This window comes from Epinephelus moara, chromosome 1, assembly GCF_006386435.1.
Source record: "Epinephelus moara isolate mb chromosome 1, YSFRI_EMoa_1.0, whole genome shotgun sequence".
In the NCBI taxonomy this organism is placed as follows: domain Eukaryota; kingdom Metazoa; phylum Chordata; class Actinopteri; order Perciformes; family Serranidae; genus Epinephelus; species Epinephelus moara.
Genome location: NC_065506.1, coordinates 609,202 through 631,278, shown reverse-complemented (window position 1 = coordinate 631,278; position 22,077 = coordinate 609,202). Strand labels below are relative to the sequence as shown.

The 22,077-nt window shown below is 40.5% G+C and overlaps 1 protein-coding gene across 1 annotated transcript in view; it reads left to right on the top strand.

The window, feature by feature from the left end:
- cers3a (ceramide synthase 3a) overlaps window positions 1-22,077 on the top strand; it is a 109,240-nt gene that overhangs the window by 48,698 nt on the left and 38,465 nt on the right. The window contains 5 exon segments of the mRNA XM_050041304.1: window positions 207-257; window positions 3,929-4,021; window positions 5,030-5,158; window positions 7,025-7,131; window positions 8,091-8,244. Coding sequence (XP_049897261.1) covers window positions 207-257; window positions 3,929-4,021; window positions 5,030-5,158; window positions 7,025-7,131; window positions 8,091-8,244 — 534 coding nt within the window.

Below are 22,077 nucleotides of genomic sequence, written 5' to 3'. Positions count from 1 at the left end.
GTATGTAGTATGATTGGAACATGAGTCCATCTCAGCCAGAAACAAAAGATTTTACTGTGCAAGTCAACTTAAGATAGCCATGGTTAAATGTTAAAGCTAGTAGCAGTATTGTGCATGTAGCTCTGTATCTTTAATTAAAATTATACTCATTTACATTTCAAATAAACTGTACAATGTAATAACATTTTATCCCCATGTTTTTGCAGAAAGAATGGTTTTATGACACTCGGAAAGTATGGACAGGTTTTCCAAAGCAGGTTTGTATACTTATAAGACACCATAATCATCATATTAACATAATCATATATACATAACATTAATACATTAATATAAATCAGGTTTTCCAACTGCTTCAGTGAAATCTTTTGAATAGGTTCATTTACTGAATAATTTGGGCACCTATGAGGATAACGTGTGCTTCTGATCAGTCATCATTTTGAGGAATAACGGAACAAACTTGATGAGCCTTAGTTGTCCTTACTTAAACTTTACAGCACAAATCTAATGTCAGAGAAGATCATGGCTCAGCATGTATGTGTGGACATGAAATAACATGTGTACCATGTGCCACTGGCCACAAATAGAATTTTTTTTGCTGAAAACCTAGGTATTACTTTTGACTATCAGCTGTAATATGATAAACCTATAAGATGTTTTTTCAGTAAATATGTCCTTCCAGCATTATCCAGCTGTTGTCCTTCCAGCAATTAAAAACAGTTATCCATGCTTTTGGATTTCAATCTAAATATTGGCATGTAGATGTCTTCAGGCTGAGACTATTAACTAACATGTGAAATGTGGGGCAGATTGGACCATGGGTCCATTTACTTTGTGGCCATTCATTATTTGTTTTGAAGTAGGTAAACAAAAAACGGGAAACAATCCTATTTTCCTTTTTCGTTTTGATGTAGGTAAACAAAAAACGGGAAACGAGTCATCTCCCATTTCTCGTTTGGAAATTGGAAATTGAAAAACGAGTCTTTATCTGATTTTCTATTATGCGTTTATTAACCACAAGTCGGGAAATAAAATACGACCGTAATTCTTTTAATCAAACCAGTAATATCAACAGGGGGCAGCAATGCGCCGTAGTCTAGTCTGCCATTGCAAACAAAGAAGGAGAAGAATAAGAATGGTTTCCGGGTTAAGGGAAAGCAAATTTGATTAAAAGAATTACGGTCGTATTTTATTTCCCGACTTGTGGTTAATAAACGCATAATAGAAAATCAGATAAAGACTTGTTTCTCGATTTCCAATTTCCAAACGAGAAACGGGAGATGACTCGTTTCCCGTTTTTTGTTTACCTAGGCCTACATCAAAACGAAAAAGGAAAATAGGATTGTTTCCCGTTTTTTGTTTACCTACTTCAAAACGAATAACGAATGGCCGCAAAGTACACGGACCACCATGTAAGATGGCATTACAAACCACTTTCCATGTCATGTCTGTTGGGGTCAACATTTTCAGGGTGTCACACGGCGGCACCAATTATGTTGGGAACAACAATATTAGGCCTCACCAAGGTGACACCATTAATGTTGTAAATTGGCTATCGGAAATAATAAATAATTATTAATAATAATTAATAATTATGTTGAATAATGTAACTTAATTAACATTAAATCACCTCGTGGGTAGTCTCGCTCACCAGACCTTTCTCAAGAAAAGAAAGGTCTGGCTGGGCCGACTCTCATTTTAAGATTGGCGAAAAAAACGCCCCGGCTGCTTGTATTTCTTTCAACCAATCACAATCGTTCTGGGCGGTGCCACAGCAACGGTGCGCTTGCAAAAATGTTGCCAGGGGGACACAGGTTTTGGTGTAACATGCCCACAAAAATATCGCCTACAGGACACGAACCATGGCAGAAAAATGGCTACATCCCCGCAAGATCAAACACTGCAAAAGTTGCAAACTCAGACTACCTCGTGGGACACCATTCCCGCAAAGGGAAAATGATAGCCAGTTAAAGATATCAGTCTCATAAAATAGTGTTTAGAGTTTTGATTAATAATGAAATTAATGTCAATAACCAAAATTAAGAGTAAAGCTTGAAGGATTTCGGAGTTCTTAATGCAGCAGAGGTTGACTATACATTCACCCTTGTGCAACATTAAACCGACAGCAGGTATGATTCCAAAGAATTATATTTATTCACAATGTAAGCAAAACAACACCAAAACACACAAATTCTAACTAACTATATACAAGCTTGGTGTGTGTGTGTGTGTGTGTGTGTGTGTGTGTGTGTGTGTGTGTGTGTGTGTGTGTGTGCGCGCGCGAGACAGAGATAGATAGAGAGAGAGAGAGAGAGAGAGAGAGAGAGAGAGAGAGAGAGAGAGAGAGACAAAGGCGGGTGTGGTGATCAAAGAGCCTTTTGGCCTACAAAACAAAATGGCTGACAGCAGAGAACTACAAGATGGCCAAATCAAAGCTGGCTTCAGATCGGGGGAGGTGTTGCAAAGGAACAGAAGCGGGAGCTTTGAGATGCCTCTTTGGGTGTAGCTCTGTTGAAAGCCTATTTGTTGATGAGTCTGTGTAGATGTGATTTGTGTTGCAAATGGTCAGGATTCGTGCAGAGATTGTTTAGTTGTGTGCAAGAATCTGTTTGTGAACAGTATTAGCAACCTAAACACTTAGCTTTGGCGAAGCCAAATAACCAATGACCTGACTGCAAACAATCACAACAATAACTCAATGACAGCATACAACATGGCGAAACATGGACATCTGATGCCCAAATTACTTTTTATCTTGAAGGTCTTTAGATGGAACAGACAAAATTTTAAGATTATCAGATTAAATCTCTAGGAGGAGTTCATCAATGTATGAGCCCTCTTACTGACTAAAAATAAACAATGCATAGTTAATTCAGAATGTCTAGGTATAGTCTTGGTATGTTACATGTGCCTTCCGATTTTCTTACATCTACGTAGCCTTTTTGTCATACCTGAGCATGAGATTCACAAAATATCAAAGTTTTCACCACATCTAAAGCATGCGCAAAGTTACTGCAGATCATCTTTAGCTCTTAAAAATGCAATTTGTTTTGAGGAATAAAAAAAAAAGTTAAAGATAGATAGATGCACAGAACTTGGGCCCTAATTCCTTGCATTTAAATAGAGTCCTCGTACTGGGTCCCAATGATAATTGCTTCAGTTTCAATGGGGTCTTTTCACCGGCTGGTACTTGGGACCCAATAAACATACAGTAGCAATTTAAATAGGGACCTTGCCCCTGTCTGTCTCAACAGGTTTCTTGCATTTTTAGTTTCAGGGACTCTTGGGCCCTTGCACTGAAAGTGCATGCATGAGTTGGTCACGATTTCCCACATGGAACACATGGTGCTGGCGATGACGTTTGTAAGTGGGAAGAATATAAATCTGGCTTAAATACTGGCTGCAGTTCCACGTGAAAGGCCCCTTCTTTACAAATACTATGACATAATTCATATTAAAACACTGTTATGGGATTAAATGATCCAGAGCTCAACCAATTTTTGGTTATAGCCGCATAGCCTCTACCAGTCACGCAGGGACGTACATCACCAGGGAAGGTTGTGTTGAGGAGGGCACAAAGGAGCTGATCAGTGGGTACAGCTCCAGAGAAAGCAGGTCCCTTCTGCTGTGTGATTGGCTCAGTGTATTGTTCTTCATTTTACCATGTATATTTACATACATTTTTGGCTAGACTGCGACAGCAGGTCTAGCGCTATTAGCGCTAGAGCAAAAATCCATGACTGAGTGAACACTACCACTTTCTGTTTCAAATTAAAAGCCCTCATTTCAAAATAAATTGGTCAAATAATGGGCTGTTTGCTCTTTCCTGTTCTAATTTACCTTTGTGTTATTAGCCTTTAAAGATCCACTATCAGTTGACTTTCCTGATTCACTGTAGCTGTCTCTGTTTGTGTCTCTACTTTATCTGCAGTCCATGCTGACGTCACAGTACTGGTATTATATCTTGGAGATGAGCTTTTATGGCTCTCTGCTCTTAAGCGTTGCCTTTGATGTCAAGAGAAAGGTGAGCAGTCATTGTTGAATGCCAAAATGTCAACTTGGTTGAATCTCCTGCACCCTTGATGTTCTCAGTTTTGAAAGTATGTTCACATATGTGTCACTTAATATACTCCAAGTAGTATTCAATATATATGCCATTAAAGATCAAAACATTCAATTCTGTATTTTTAGTTAGAATGATTAAAAGCATGTTTAATGCAACCCTCACATTATGCCATTACTACTCAGGGATCTAGGCTGTTCTTCCCAAATGGTTTGACAAAAATGTAAATGTATTTGTCTTTGCATTCCATAGTGGTTACTACCTCACAGGGCAATCATTTAAAGTGGCATGACAAGTAAAAGAGCCCATGTGGTACTGCAAGAATCAATGTTGTTCCTAAATTGCTGATGTCCTGTTATGGCTCCAAGAGACTTTTTTGTAAGTCCTGGGTTGTTACATGTGCCTTCCAGTTTTTTTTTTTTACAACTAGGGTAAATGTACCATGGGGGCAACACAGCATGACAATTTAACATACAAATGGTCATTTTGGGGGTAAATTATTCCTTTAAAGTGGACAAACTTCCCGGACTATGTCACTAGCTGGGCTAAGCATGGTTATGTTAGTTGATTCATTAAGAATACTTTTGTCTGTGACAAAACATTTTGAAATTTAATGGCTATATTTCCATGTAAATTGTTGTTGATATGGATTGTCCCCTGAGCTTGCCTTTATTGCCACCATCAGGACAAAGATTCCAAATGCAAACAAGAAACATGAACTTGTAACCTCACAAGTTGATTGCTATGACATTTGCTGAAAAAAAGTTAAGCTAGCACTACCCTTAGGACAAACTTTACAGTGTTTGCTGTTTTCAGAAAAGAAAATAAAGTCCCAAAATTTCATACTGGGGAATATAAAAAACATTTTGACCTCAAGATAGTGCTAGGGGGACTCTAGTTTAGTAAGCGGGTAAAGACTATATGTGTTCTCCATGATAATTGGCTGATTTTATTTGTTTCTGCTTTTAGGACTTTAAGGAGCAAATCATCCACCACTTGGCTACACTGGTCCTCTTATCATTTTCGTGGTGTGTCAACTACATTCGTATAGGAACACTGGTCATGATTGTCCATGATGCCTCTGATGTTTTACTGGAGGTTAGTTACAGCCACACAAGTTTAAACAGCCCTATCACCTGTTGATACTGGATGACAGTATGCACACACAATGGGTCTCATTCATGACTTGTTAGTAAATCTGTGAGTAGATTTGCATATAAAAATCTTGGAAGTAAGTTGGAGTAACTTGGATTTGATCTTAGCCACGTGTGTATGTTCATGAATTTCAATCAATCATAAATTGACAGCTAGTTAGAAATTAGCATACAAACCTGCACACGAATAGCCAGTGATCACCATATAAGGAGGTGATAATTACTATGGATAGGTGCATCCTGTCGACCTGCAGACATGGAGCAAACAAAGAAAGAGAGAGAAAGAAAAACTTTTGCGACACTGAAATTGAAGTTATTTTAGGTGAAGTGGGGTTGAGAAAAACATTTTGTTTTCTTCTGTTAGTAGTGGTGTGACAGGGGCAGGTAAATCGAAGGCCTGGAAGGTAACAGATGCCGTTAACTCTGTGTCCTCTGTTGGAAGAACTATCCAAGAAGTTAAACAAAAATGGTTCGATATGTATGCAAAAAAATGCACAAGTACACACAATTAACAAAACAGCTACAGGAGGCTCTTTCCAGCCACAGCTCCCTGTTGCAGACGAGCGCATTACTTGCATCACCCGAGAGACCTCTCTGTTAGGGATTATTCCTGACAGAGACAGTAACATGCCTCCTCTGGAGCAGTCAACAGCAAACTCAGAAGGTAAGGTGATGTAGGTGTTGTATCAAGTGTTAAATCACTATACAGTCTGACAGCCATCACTGATAGCTTAGTGTTTGGTCAGTAACATGGGTCTCACAGTCCCACCAATCAAACAGAAGATTATTTGTGGAGTTCTCTATACTGATTGAATCAAGTGGGAACTGGATGCCAGTAATGTAGACAACACATGTATACAGTCAATTTAAATAACCCATTCACATTTCTAAGAAACCCAATCTGATGCTTAAATCTGCTAATTGCCAACTAATTTAGCTAAATGTGTTTTATTTCTTATCTTTTGTTATATTTAACTTACATGTTTGAAAGGCGCCTGCATATTGTGAACATAACAGAGCACAATACAAATTAAAATTTTAATTTCTGATAATGACAAGAAATATTTTGGTGCATTCCTTATTTACAAAAGCACTACAAGCAGTCAGAAGCAGGTGTAGATTTTGTTAGTACCGATGAAAAAATAGGAGCTACTAACAAATTGATGAATGCCGAAATACACATAAATTTCCTTCTGCGAACAGGTTACACACAAATTTGTTCTGCTCCAATTCATTAATGAGACCCAATATGTGCATGAAAACTGTAGTTACAGTTATATTATGTAATGGCAAATAAACTAAGTTTGGGCATCTTAAACACGTAGATAGATTGGTGAAAGAGGAAAAAATAAAATTAATCTTGTTAAACCATGGCCAAAGGGCTGGTGGCACTGGCAGAGTTGCTCTTGAGGGCGGCCAGGAGGGCAATCAGGAGAGCAACGTAGTTGAGGTCAGGTTGTGAGCTAGCCAAATGGCAACCTCCAGGGGTGAAAAATCAAGCCAACATGGAAGTGTCAAAAATCGCAGTTGCCCTTTTTAACGGCCACTTGAGGCTGACTCCAGAAGCCAGTCAGTCCCCATAAACCCCCAGGTTAAAATGTCCAACTTTACAGCAGTCTCGCAATCTGGCAAGTGACTGGGAAAAGGGCTATATGTACAGACAGGAGGATGTGTAAGTCAGGTGACCAAGATGAGAAATCATCTGTCCATCATTTGATGGACATGATAGAAAATGGACAGTAATTCAGTTTCAACTTGCTTTTTGTTTTGAATTGTGGTTTATTAACAATATAATTTGTTTTTCTTTTAGTCTGCTAAATTATTCAACTACGCCAAGTGGGAGAAAACCTGCAAAAGTCTTTTTGTTCTGTTTGCCATGGTGTTTATGATAACACGACTGATCATCTTTCCATTCTGGTAAGTTCATACATGAGGTGTGTGTGTGTGTGTGTGTGTGTGTGTGTGTGTGTGTGTGTGTTAGTCAAAGGTAGTTTGAAAACTGACACATCGGGAGGTTTGAATCTGTTGACACAGTTAAAATAGAGGTCCCGAAAAGAGCTTAAACGTGATGTACCAGTGAGAAACAGGCAGGAACTGATGGAGGTCTGATCAGGTAATCAGAGTCACCTGTGTTTCTGTCTGAAAGTGATGAGTCATTGTTAGGTATAAGCGGACATAACACATTCAAGTGCTGCTTGAAAAAAACAATCAAATTCAAAAACTTCAAAAGCATCCTAAGACTTTGCTCAAGATGTAGACATGCCACTTGTGTGGATAAAATTAAAAATGACTGACAAATCACAATTGTAAAGGTCTACATATGTGTTTTTGCTCAAACCTTGATGAGGTAGAATAACATTACAGCTAGTGGATCAGGGAAGGTATCCCTTGTTGCTTTTTTACAAGAAAGTACAGAAGGAGATAATAAAGATTTGGACTTTAAAAGTGTTAGTGCTGAATCAGAATTTACACAATCAAAATTTGAAATGGTAATACTAACTATGTGGAATTTACCGTGGTTTATTATGAAACCAGTAACTGTTTTATCCCCAATAAATACCTGTCTAAACTGTTTCAAATGCATTGATTTCAGATAAGTGGACTGAACAGAGTGTATATGAGAGGTGATCGTATTTGCTGAAGGAGCTCTCAGCCTAAAAAATGATAAAACTAAGACTATAGGTCTGAGTTTGGTTTGTCTTATATCCAGAACCTCCTTTCGGGTCAACACCTAACCCATCCCAGCCCCATCTGCTCACATAAATGTTCTACAGAATTTCATTTGTATCATAATATAATCTAGTTACACAGGACACAGGTCAGAGTCCTGGATATTAGAAATTTTGACTTATTGTTTCTTCTCTGCTGTGTTTCAGGCTGATCCACTGTACCTGGGTCTACCCCATTCACCACTACCCTGCCTTCTTTGGCTACTACTTCTTCAATGTGATGCTGGTGATTCTTCTCTGTCTGCACATATTCTGGGCCTATCTCATTCTCTGCATGATCAGAAAATTCATGTTTGGCACTGTAAGTCTGCTCAGTAAGAACCATTTGTCATCCATCATTATTTCCAAATCTTTTTTCATGGGTATAAAATACTTGCTTGGCAACAATATACAAAATTCATTCAATATGGCCTGGTAAAGCCAGACATCAGAAGGCTTATTTTAATTAGACTTTTTATTTTAGGCATGGCAGATCATAAACATAAAGCCTCCCACACGGGACTGGATAAACTCTCCATTTGCTGGGTTGGTCTTTGCTGTTGACCTTTAATCTAGACAAAATTATGTCTGTTTTATTTCACAAAGGCCCCCTACTGGGTAATACAATCTTCTAATCACAAGCATGCATTCAACCACTGAAATCTGCATAAATGTAGGAAGCCAATCAGGACTTGCCTACTCAAACAGGTGCAGACCTCACAGTACGGCAGTTCTTTATTTGTGGATTATGACAACATGTCATCAGTGTTCAGTACACTTGGCAAGCACAAGTGATTCTTGGTTACAGTACCCCCCTCAGTACAGGACAACCTGTGATGCTTGGGGTCTTTACAACATCTGATAAAGGAAACACTGCTGGGACAAATGACCTCCTACATCACGGGGTTAATGGATGTGTCCCTGATGGGTTTGGGAGCAACCTGCCTTGGGAGAGTGGTAGGTAGTGTGTACCCTAACATATCTACCTCTTCGAGTTACAGGCAGTGTTTTTTGGTTCCCCAACACTTCATGCACCTGACAGAGGGGAGGTATGTGTTGATGACGACCGACAGCCAAACCATGGTGACCTACTTCAACAGGCAGGGTGGAGTTCGGTCTGCTTTTGAGGATAGTAGAGAGCCTCTGGTTGTGGGCCTCAGAGCATCTATGGTCTCTGAAGACTCTCTGCATTCCAGGACTGGAGAACAGGGGTGCCAAACTCAGGGAAAAACTCCCCCAAAAAAAACCTTAAACGGGGGAAAAAAACGATAGAAACCTCAGGAAGAGCAACTGAGGAGGGATCCCTCCTCCAGGACGGACAAACGTGCAATAGATGTCGTACAGAACAGATCAACATAATAAATTAACAGTAATCTGTATGACACAATGAGACAGAAAGAGAGACGGAGAGAGAGAGACAGAGACAGAGAGAAAGAGAGAGATGCAGGACAGACGGTCATGACAGTAGCCTACAACAACATTAATGAAAGTAATAATATTATAATTATAATTCTGGCTATTGTGGTACAATATGTTGAAAGTATATATTAATATCTGATAGTATACATATGTGACAATAATCATATGTGTATAATAACAGTAGAGGTATGACTAATGATAACAGCAGCAGCAGGAGGCATCTGACAGGACCACGGCAGCAGCACAACCCCACACGTCACACTATCCAGGCACCGCTGCGATATGAGTTAACCTGCGAGACAGTGGAGCACAAAGGCTCCGGAGAAGAAGCCAAGTTAGTGACATGCAGTACATGCAGTACATGCAGTAAGCTAGATGCAGTAACAGGACATGAGAGAGAGAGAGAGAGAGAGAGAGAGAGAGAGAGAGAGAAGGAGAAAAGGTGCCCAGTGTATTATAGGAGGTCCCCCAGCAGACTAGGCCTAAGTCAGCCTAACTAGGGGCTGGTACAAGGCAAGCCTGAGCCGGCCCTAACTATAAGCATTATCAAAGAGGATAGTCTTAAGTCTAGTCTTAATTGTGGAGACGGTGTCTGCCTCCCGGACCGCAACAGAAAGATGATTCCACAGGAGAGGAGCCTGATAGCTGAAGGCTCTGGCTCCTGATCTACTTTTGGCGACTTTAGGGACCAGGAGTAACCCTGCATTCTCAGAGCGCAGTGTTCTGGTGAGATAATATGGCACTATGAGCTCTCTAAGATATGACGGAGCCTGACAATTTAGAGCTTTATAAGTTAAAAGTAGGATTTTAAATTCAATTCTGGATTTTACAGGGAGCCAGTGCAGAGAAGCTAAAACAGGAGAAATATGATCTTGTTTCTTAGTTCCTGTTAGTACACGTGCCGCAGCATTCTGAATTAGCTGGAGAGTTTTTAAGGACTTACTAGAGCTACCTGATAATAGAGAGTTACAGTAATCCAGCCTAGAGGTAACAAAAGCGTGGACCAATTTTTCTGCATCTTTTCGGGTCAGGATAGGCCTAATTTTCGCAATATTACGCAGATGAAAAAATGCAGTCCGTGAGGTTTGTTTTAAATGAGAATTAAAAGACAAATCTTGATCAAATATTACTCCGAGGTTTCTTACGGTAGTGCTAGAGGCCAGAGCAATGCCATCTAGAGAAACTATGTCATCAGATAAAGAGTCTCTGAGTTGTTTGGGGCCAAGAACAATAACTTCAGTTTTGTCTGAATTTAACATCAGGAAATTGGTGCTCATCCAAGTTTTTATGTCTTTAAGGCAGTTATGGAGTTTAGTTAATTGATTACTTTCTTCTGGCTTCATCGATAAATACAACTGTGTATCATCCGCATAACAATGGAAATTTACAGAGTGATTTCTAATAATGTTACCTAAAGGAAGCATATATAGAGTAAATACGGTTGGTCCGAGCACAGAACCTTGCAGAACTCCAAAACAAACTTTAGTACGTAGGCATGATTCATCATGAACGTGAACAAACTGAAAACGATAAGATAAATAAGATTTAAACCAGCTTAATGCAGAACCTTTTAAGCCAATTAAATGTTCCAAACTCTGCAGCAGAATTTGACGGTCAATTGTGTCAAACGCCGCACTAAGATCTAAAAAAAAAAAACAGTACAGAGACGAGTCCTTTGTCTGAAGCAATCAGAAGATCATTTGTAATTTTAACTAGTGCTGTCTCAGTGCTATGATGCACTCTAAATCCTGACTGAAATTCCTCAAATAAATAATCACATGGAGAAAATCACACAGCTGGTCTGAGACTACTTTCTCAAGGATCTTTGAAAGAAGATCCCACTATGGTTCTTCCTGGTACTGCAAGACAATCCACCACATGGGGTGGACATGATTGCACATGCCCCATGGCCAAGAAAGCTACTTTAAACCTTTCCACCACTGTCCCCTATTAAAAGAATGAGGGAGCAGCAGTTGTCATTCATTCTCACTGCCCTAGGTTGCAATGTTATGCATAAATGACTCAAATGGTGGCAGCCCAGCCCTGGACCATCTCCCAGTTCTGGGGACTCTGTTTCAGGAGGCGGGTACAATAGCAGCTTTGCCTACTGTCAACCTCTCCAGGCTTAGCTCCTGAGAGTGACAGGCTGAGGAGGGCTGGACTGTCTGTGTAGGCTGTGCAGACCACTAGGCATTGAGAGTGAGATCCACCACTGCCTGTTACATGGCAAAGTAGCTGGGGTTCCAATGCTGGTGCAAGGAACAAAGACTGCATCCCCTGTCGTTAGCAATTGGTTCAATTCTTTCTTTTTTGCAGCGTTTGATGGATAAAGCCCTATCACATGTCTAAAATGACCGCAGCGTGAGTGAACGCATCTCAATCACCAGTCTGATTACTGCTATTTTGGTAGCTTTACACATTCTCCTTCAGCTTGATCCACAATTTTTTTAATTGATCTGCATCTATACTTGTAAAGTGAGCAAGTAAAGTCAGTTTAAGCAACTACAATATTGGTGTATCTGACTGCTTTTGGCATCCTTGCCACAATGGATGACCACCATATCTCATTTCAAACGGACGGCATTCAACAAATTAAGACTGACATGCTCATGCGCCTCAATACAAAAGTGGATCCTATACAAAGCACTTTGAATAACATTCAAATCTCTTTATCTACTTTGGGAGAGCAAGTTCATCTATTAGAGCAGCACGTGGGAGCGAATGAGGACAACATACATGAGCTTCAACACCTGGAAAAAGACAACTCCTATCTGATGGACAAGGTTGATGACTTGGAAAACCGAAGCTAACAGTCTAATCTCCGCTTCCTTGGGATTCATGAGTCTGCAGAGGGTACGGATATCATCGGCTTCATGTCTCGGCTAATTCCACAGCTTCTGGGACATAACAACTTCACCGATCCTCCGATCATTGAGAGGGCCCACCGCTCTCTGACTGTCCGACAAAGTGGCAGAGCCAGTCCCAGGCCTGTCATAATCAAACTTCTGTATTTCCAAGATATAGTGAAAATACTTCACCTTGAAAGGGAGAAAAAGAAGCTGGAATACAACAGGTCTCGCATCCACATCTACCCGGACTTCAGTCCTGATCTGACGAGGAAGCGCCGGAGCTTTGACCCTGTGAAACGCAAAACTTTGTGATCTTAATTTGAAGTACTCTCTCCTCTATCCCTGCACGCTGTGTGTTACGGTCAATGGCAAACAGCAATGTTTCAACTGCCATACATTACATTGTACATTGAACTAAGATAAATGTGGATGAATGATGTCCTTGTCATCATCCTGTGTATTTTTTTCCCCTTATTATTATTTTTCTCTCTTGTCTGTTGTCTTTGTCACCATTATGTGTGTTTTTTATATTCTTCTCCTTTGTCTTGTTAGATTTGTATCATGATTTTGTTGGGCCCTCAGCCACATGTTTTAAACAATAGACAGGCCTAAACAAAACCAGCCAGTATAAGAACAAAGGAAACGCGCCAAGCTTCCATTGGTCCGGTAACTATAAAAGTGTAAATCACTTTTGAATTTCAAACCCTTGCTCCCTATTGGGCGACAGCAGCCAGGTTTAGGTGGAGTCAGACGGAACCCCCTCTGACGTCACTATGACATTAATTGCCGCTGCACGCTTACGCCCCTCGCAATCCCCAAGTGACGAGTTGCTGGAAGGAGGCCAAAGCTTTCTGAGCGCAGGTTACTGCTAGGGAGCATCTCAAACATTTGAATTCAACCGACCTAGGCCGCCCTTTTGTTTCTTGACTCGCTGGACGAGGAAAGACACTTTTTCTTTTTGTTTTTAACACTCCACGGAGAACCGGAGGAACGCCGCGCAACCGCGCCATTCCTCAGCATCTGCAGAGTTTTGAGAAACCCCTTTTTCTCCTGAGGAAGACGGAGCCACTGAGGCCCCGCTTCTTCAACCGAGTCGACTTAGCTGATCCCTCTTCTGCCACACTGAGGACAGCATCTTTCATCCAGATGTAGGACGCTACAGTGGCCCCACGCACTCATCCCGGAGCAACAGATGGGACACATGTTGTCGCACCGTGCGACTCAAGTAAGAGAGCTACAGTCTGTGCAGAGACTTTATATTTAGCTTGTGATTTAAGTGTGACTTTTAACTGTGATTGTAAACTTTGAGGACTGCCGGGGGAGCTGGAGCCTATCCCAGCTGACATTGGGCGAGAGGCAGGGTACACCCTGGACAGGTCGCCAGACTATCGCACATAGAGACAGACAACCATTCACGCTCACATTCACACCTACGGATAATTTAGAGTTATCAATTAACCTAATCCCCAATCTGCATGTCTTTGGACTGTGGGAGGAAGCTGGAGTACCCGGAGAGAACCCACACTGACACGGGGAGAACATGCAAATTGAAGGGCCCCCACACCCGGGATCAAACCGGGAACCCTCTTGCTGTGAGGCAACAGTGCTAACCACCACATCACCGTGCCGCCCCACTGCCGTGTCCCTTTCTTTGATAATCTGATCATTGAGTGCAATTCGGTGGATAACCTGCCATTTGTTGTGCCGGCTGCGCACTCACAATACGCTGCATTCCTATCTGTAACAAGGACCAGTGGATGGTAGGCTGACCCAGTTAGTTTACCGGCCTCTGAGGGATAGGAAATGGACCACTGTGTTCTTCCACGGCTGCTTTTACCTCGCACTGGTTACAAGTGCCCGCTCACCTCTTCTCTCACTCTCTCTCTCTCTCTCTCTCTCTCTCTCTCTCTCTCTCTCTCTCTCAATTCAATTTCTCTCTCTCTCTCTCTCTCTCTCTCTCTCAATTCAATTCAATTCAATTCAAACAGCTTTATTGGCATGAACAGAAATATGTTGTTGCCAAAGCATTTTACAGAATATTTACATACAAACTTACAATATTACAATTCAATACAATACAAAATAATTTATACAATTCGATATAAATCCATGCATTTTAGGATGTTATCGTGAGTGAGTCCCTCAGGTTGTGGCAGGCAGATACATATTTAGCTGCCAGAGGAGCTGCTGTCCCTTCACCCAGCAGAGCTGACAGTTTCTCCTCTGGTGTTAACATATGAAAGTCTGTTATTTTCTTAACTATTTCCCCAAAGTGCAAGTTTCTTATTGAAGAAAACTTGTCGCAGTAGAGGAGGATGTGCGTCTCTGTCTCTATCTCTCCGGTGGAGCAGTGACCACATACACGCTCCTCTCTGGGCAGCCATGTCTGTCTGTGTCTTCCTGTCTCTACAGCTAGTTGGTGGTCACTGAGCCTGTATTTGGTCAGGATCCATCTCTGCTTCGTATCTCTGACAGAGTGGAGATATGCGGCCAATTTTTATTCTCTGTTCAGAGTCAAATAACAATTTAGTCTATTTTGAGTTTTTGTTTCATTTTTCCAATGTTGTAAATATAGATCTTTTGATTGATTCATAATTAGTTTTATTTTGTTGTGTTGTTTTGGAGCTGTGCTGATGGGAGTCTGGTTAGTTAGCTTCACCATCAGCTGAGTGAGGGGGCTGTTTTCAGGGTTCAGCTCTTGGGTTTTTAGTGCTTTGAATGGAAGTGTGTCTTTTTGACTTGTGTTTAGATGTGTCCAAAATGTTATTGCCTGTTTCTGAATATTAAGCAGTAATGGGAAGCGTCCCAGTTCTGCTCGGCAGGTGTTATTTGGGGTTTTCCTTCTGCACGTTTAGAATTCTTCGACAGAATTCAGTGTGGACGGCCTCTATTGGGTGTTTATCCCATGAGCCATACTCCAATCCACTGAGTGGACCCCAGACCTCACTTCCATACAAGGCTATTGGCAAAATTACATAATCAAATATTTTTGACCATATTCTAACTGGAATGTCAATGTTGAATAATTTGTTTTTTAATGCATACATTGCCCTGCGAGCTTTTTCTTTGAGTGCATTTACTGCCATGTTGAAACTTCCTGATGCAGATATGGTCAGACCAAGGTAAGTATAATTTTTTGTGTGTTCAATTACCGTATTGTTTAAAGTAAAATGGTATTTGTTTTCAAAACATCTGGGCTTTTTTTGAAAGATCATAACTTGGGTTTTCTTAAAATTTACATCCAAGGCCCAGTTATGGCAGTATTGTTCCAGGATGGTCAGGTTATGTTGAAGACCATCACTGGTTGGGGACAACAGAATCAGGTCATCTGCATAGAGCAAATATCTAATCTCTGTGTCAAAGAGTGCGAAGCCTGGAGCTGTTGAGCGGTTCAACTGGTCTGCAAGTTCATTTATATACAGGTTGAATAATGTGGGACTTAAATAGCATCCTTGTTTTACACCGCGTCCTTGAGTAAAATATTCTGTTCTTTGATTGTGAATTTTCACAGCACATTTGTTGTGTTTGTACATGCATTTAATGACATCATATGTTTTACCACCTAGTCCACTTTGAAGGATTTTGTAGAAAAGTCCTTCATGCCAAATGGAATCAAAAGCTTTTTTGAAATCGATGAAACAAGCAAATATTTTCCCTCCCTTTTTTTGGACATGTGGACATGTTTATTAATTAAGGTGTGTAAGGTATATATATGATCAGAGGTTCGGTAATTTGGCCAATTGACATTTACTAAGTATGTCTTTGTCTTGAATAAAGGCTAGTATCCTGGAATTCAGGATACTACAAAATATTTTCCCAAGGTTGCTGCTCACACAGATCCCTCTGTAGTTATTAGGGTCTAATTTATTTCCATTTTTATAGATTGGGGTGATCAGCCCCTGGTTCCAGACATCAGGAAAGCAGCCAGTGGTCAAAACCATGTTGAACAGTTTAACAACTGCAGTTTGCAATTCAGGGGTACTGTTCTTCAACATTTCATTTTTGATGCAATCCATGCCACAAGCTTTTTTTTTATTTAAGAGTTTTCAGTTTGTCTGTTAACTCTTTTGTGTAATTGGGTAATCTAATGGATTTTGGTTATTCTTGATAGCTGATTCAAGGTTGCCTAACTTTGTTTTAATTTCCATTTTATTTAGATTGAGATCTTCAGGTGAGATATTTTTATAGAGGTCATTAAAATAGTTTTTCCAGATGTCTCCATCTTGTATTGCTAATTGTGTATTGCTAATTGTTGTGGCTTTACAGTTTCCAAACTGTTCAACATGTCCCAGAACTGACCTTGACCTACTGCATTTTCAATCTCTTGAAGTGTTTCGTTGGTGTAGTGCAATTTCTTTTTCCTAATGGTCTGTTTGTACTGTTTTAGAGTTTCAAAGTATTCATGTTGTAGTGTTGGGTCATGTTGGCTGTGTTTCTGGTTTGATAATTGTCTCAAGTGTTTTCTTATTTCTTTACATTCACTGTCAAACCACTTTTTTTCAGGGGGGTTTTGTTTACCATTTCGACGGTGGGGTTTCTTTGTTTTCCCAAGCTTTGCATTTAATGCAGCTTTTTGGAAGATGGGTCCACGTCATTGGTCCGACAGCCCATTGATCTGACATCCCATTAGTCCGACGTCCCGTTGTTCTGATATGTGATTATACTAGGCTATGCTGTATTTGTGTACCATAGAGGATCAGCAAACGCAACTAAAGTAGGCTACTGGTTGAGATACAAGTGCCATAGAGAGAAGAGAGTGAAACACCATAACCTCCTGTTATTAACTCTGGGGTCGGGGTTGTGTGGGGAGCACTCCGCGGTGCTGAACGGCTCCCAGCGGGCGTATTTCTGCCTTGATGGTGCGCAGCGACCGGCTCTTCGGAACAACGGGACTTCGGAACAATGGGTTTAATATGGTCGGAATAATGGGATGTCGGACCAATGGGCTGTTGGACCAATGGGCAGTTCCCTTGGAAGATATAGTTAATATCTTTTGTTGCTTTATTAACACCTTCCGAGTTATTTTGGTAATTGGAATTGTTGAATGTGTTGATTGCATCTTTTATTTCATTTGAATTCAATTTTTTTAGGAATTGTTCAGCACTGTTTGGAGCTCATCTGTATGGTTGATTTAAGGCGTACAGCTTACTGGGCTGTTTCTTAACAGTATCTCTACTGTGTTTTGTCAAGTAAATATTAATCTGGCTGTGATCTGAAAGGGGGGTTTGTGTTCTGACAGTGAAAGCACTAAATGAAGAGGGGTCCATGTCTGAGATGGCATAATCAACTACACTTCTCCCAAGAGTTGAGCAGTAGGTGAAGCGCCCCAAACTGTCCCCTCTGATCCTTCCATTTAAAATATACAGGCCTGTGGCTCTGCACAGATGCACTAACTCTTTAAAATTTTTGTTTATTGTCTTGTCAGGGTTGTTTCTCACGACTGTGGGTAAGGGGGTCAAAAGTGACTGTCTGAATATATATTTATCTCCTGTGTGGTCTATATGGTCAGGTTCTGAACCTGTCCATGCATTAAACTCCCCACACAGAAGTATTGTGCCTTGGGTTTGAAAATGACATATCTCTGTGTAGAGAGAGTTGTAGAACTCTTTTTCGTGGTATGGTGACTCTGATGGAGGGGTGTATATTGCACACAAATATAAATCTAGCTCACAAATGCCTATCTCTTTATTAATTTTGAGCCAAATGTGGTTTTTGCCTTGTTGTACTGTTGTGATGTGTTTTAGGGCTGTCAAAAAAAAAATCGAAGTTCGAAATATATTTGAATATATATATATTTTTTTATAAGTTCGAACCTAAATTTGATAATTCGAATATCATTAATAATTCATTAATGCTATTAATAAGGTCGTATATCACGTTTGGGCAGAAATGGCTCGCGCACAAGCCTGGCCAGAGAGGGATGCAGACCCCCAAATTCCACCAGATGCGTGTTGGTTGCGTCTGTGCACGCAGCGGATAATTAGCGCAGCCGTTCCGCAATGGACCCGCATCCAGTGGAATTCCGGCGAGAGACGGAGGGAGAGGCGCCGACGGAGGAGCCCGCTGTGCCAACACCACACTGTAAACAATTGCTGTTAATTTACAGCCAATTTTCAACACTAAAATACTGTTTTCATGTTAAACAGTTTAGTACTGTAGTTAGCAATGCATTGTGGGCTGCTTAGCTTAGAGCAATAGGACAGATGCCCTAAACAGTATGCTGATGTTTTAAATTACAGGACATGACAGTATTTTTTTGGAAACTGGGTGTTGCCTGGGGAATTTGGAGCAAGGTCAGATGTTTGATACAACTTTGGCCTTTTAATTCTAGAAATGAGGCTACTTCTTTTTGTTTTTCGGTAAATTTTCTTTAAAAAATATAGAAATAATTTGCAATCGACCCCTGAAAGGACTTCAGGAACCATCGTTTGGATAGGAGATTTTCCAGAAGAGGACGCACAATTTAGAGGACATGTGCTACACATCATCGAGTGTTCTTCATCAACATCCATCGGGTCTTGCATCTACAAATTAAACGGTAATTAAAATCTTATTTTCTTTGCCAGTAGGTATCTTATTTATATTGCCAAGAATGTTCGATATCAAACCAATGCACATGAGTTTGTCTCATTTATCACTGAAGTTTAGATTTGAATAGCCAAAGCAATATTACTTTTAGGTGTTTTTTGTTGATTAATCTTGGTAACGTTAATATAACCGAACGTCATCAAGATTAATGCATGTTTGTTGATGAAAAGGAACTTACCATCAGGCAGTAACAATGTTCCCCTGTCAGATTTGTTGCCATAACTGTGCCACAATAGTGGCATACGTAAGGCACATGAGAATTCATAAAAATACACCCAATTTAACTTTTAACTGTGATTTGCCAGATTGCAATCAGACTTTCCAAAACTTTTCAACGTTTAAGTGTCACACTTAGAGACATAACAAACGTGTAGTAAGGCCTACTTTGTCTGGTGTTGCTGAACTAACATGTCATGTTGATTTCTGCAGTGCAAAGTATGAGACTTTGACAGCTTTTTACTCTCATTTGAAAACACACATTAGAGAGGGGAAAACAGTTGCTTGTCCTTATAAACACTGTAGCAAGAGCTTTACAGTTTTAGCGACATTTACATCACACGAGTCGGAAAGATAAAAATGGTGCTGAGGAAAATTTGGTTGAGTCTGTTGTGAATCCTGGTGTTTCCCATGAGTGTGAACAAGATCAGTCTGATATGCAGATCGATCCTCCCAGTGATGCAGGTGATGAACAAGAGATTTACCCAGAAATTGCTGATGAATCACAGTTCTTTAAAAATTTAGCCCTATTTTATTTGAAATTGCAAGCAAAGTGTTTGCTTCCATCCTCTGTCATCCAATACATGATATAAGCCAGTCACATTTGCTTTTCAAACTAAAAGAGAAGTTGATTACACTTGGGATTTCAGAAACTGACACAAACAATGTGATTGAAGTCATGAAAACTGAGGATCTCTTTAGGACCTGCAACACTCAGCCACTGAAAACTAATCAGAAAAGAAAAACTGTTTTCAAGAACAGCTTCAACTATGTTGAGCCAGTTCAGATCTGTCTAGGTCAGAATGAGGCAGGCAAAGAGTGTTTTGTCCAGTATGTTCCTATTAAACAGACAATTAATTGTCTATTTCATTGCCAATCAGTGCAGGAAAAATATAAGCAAGTACACTCCAGTATTGGTCCTAAGGATATTCTTAAGGGGATGTGTGGGATGGCAAAAATATGGCTGAGAATGTGCTCTACCAGACTGAGAGCTCATCACTGAGCTTGATCCTGTATCAGGATGCATTTGAAGTGGTAAACCAACTGGGATCTGGAAAGAAAAAACATAAGATACTTGCAGTGTATCTAACTCTTGCAGATTTAATGCCACACAACAGATCCACTGATCAAATGCAACTTGTTCTTCTCTGTAAAGGACATGATTTTAAGTATTTTGGTCAAGACTTGGTTATGGGCACCCTCGTCAATGACCTTAAAGATCTTGAGCTCAATGGTGTTACCCTGTCTGACGGAAAGGTCTACAAGGGAACTTTGTGTGCCATAGCAGGTGACAACCTGGGCTCATATAACATAGGAGGCTTTGTGGAGAACTTCAGCAGGAGTTCACACTTCTGCAGATATTGTGATATCAGCAGAGAAGCATTCCATGCAGATCCTCTTATCCAGGGCACAAAACGCACAGTGCAGTCATACAGTGATCATGTTCAGAGCAGTGAAGGACAGTCTACATCTAGTGGAGGTGTTAAATTTGACTCTGTGTTTAATACGCTCAAATACTTCCATGTATGTCAGCCAGGGTTGCCTCCATGTCTTGGCCACGACCTTTTTAAAGGTATTGTATCCTCTGATTTGGCACTGTACATTAACCATCTTGTTAAGGTGGATGAAATGTTTAGCTATCTTGGGCTGAATTGGCGAATAAATCAGTTCAAGTATCTTGGTAGGGATGCTAATGACAAACCATGTGAGGTTAATCCAGAGGGTGGAAAACTTGGGGGACATGCTGTACAGAATTGGTGTTTACTAAGAATGTTGCCCGTTTTGATTAGAGACAAAGTAAAAAATCCAGGTGACAACGAAGTATGGCAGTTGGTTTTGCAACTTAGAGAAGTTGTGGACCTCATTTTTGCACCTGCCATTTCAAATGGCCAGATAGCCTACCTAAGAGTTCTGATCGATGAATATTTGCATTGCAGAATGCAAACCTTTCCTGACAACCCACTGAAGCCCAAACATCATTATGTCAGTCATTATCCTGAGCTCATTATCCAGTTTGGATTCGCCTATGGACTTTAAGATTAGAGAGCAAACACACATATTTTAAGAAGTGTTTGAGGAAATTGCGCAACTTTAAGAATCCATGTTCTACTCTTGCAGAGAGACATCAGCTTCTTCAGGCCTTTCTGAGTGCTGGTACCTTCTTCCCTCCAGCTGTTTCAGTGGAGAGGGGCACACAGTTTTTCTCAGATGACTACAATGATGTAATCAGAGAGGCAGTTGCACATCACAATTTTGAGTCCACAAACACTCTGATAGCCAAAAAAGTGACTGTGAAGGGGACCAAATACAAGAAGAACATGCTCATTGTGATTGATATTGATGATGACAGACTTCTTACTGGAAAAATCAAAGTGGTTCTCGTTCATAAGGATTCAGCAGTATATTTTATTGCTGAAAAGTATCATGCCCTGCGTATTCCTGACATGGGTGTTTACAGCCTCACACTGATGCAGAGAAGCTACTGTTATATTAATCAGGAGAATCTGCTAGATTACAGTCCCTTGCCTGAGTACACTGTCCATGGCACACCACTGATAATTCTTCACCATTCTTTCCCTCTATTCCAGAATGATGGCGAACTTGAGTGAAGAAATCAAAGAGATCATCTGCAAGACCTTGCCAAATCTGTCTGAAGAGACTAGAGCTTAGATCTGGCCCAAAAAATCCAGCCCGTGCACGTTATGTCCGGGACCGGCCCGGCCCGTCCAATTAACTGTAATTATGGGCCTGAGCCCGATTTAAACCCGACATTTTTCAGTAAGTTGGCTGTTATAATTAAGAGTATTAAACCACAATTCTTGTTATTTGAATGACAGACATATAGGATCTTAATGAATGGCGCAACATGGAAGCATGATTATGTAATAAAACAGGTGTTTATTTTAGGATCCAGGTGGTGAAGGGCTGTGCGCGCACAATGTTGCAACATTGGACGTGTGGAAAGGATGACGCAGTTATTCAGCAATTAAACCACCGTTTATTATCAATCAATCAATCAATCAATTTTATTTATAAAGCCCAATATCACAAATCACAATTTGCCTCACAGGGCTTTACAGCAT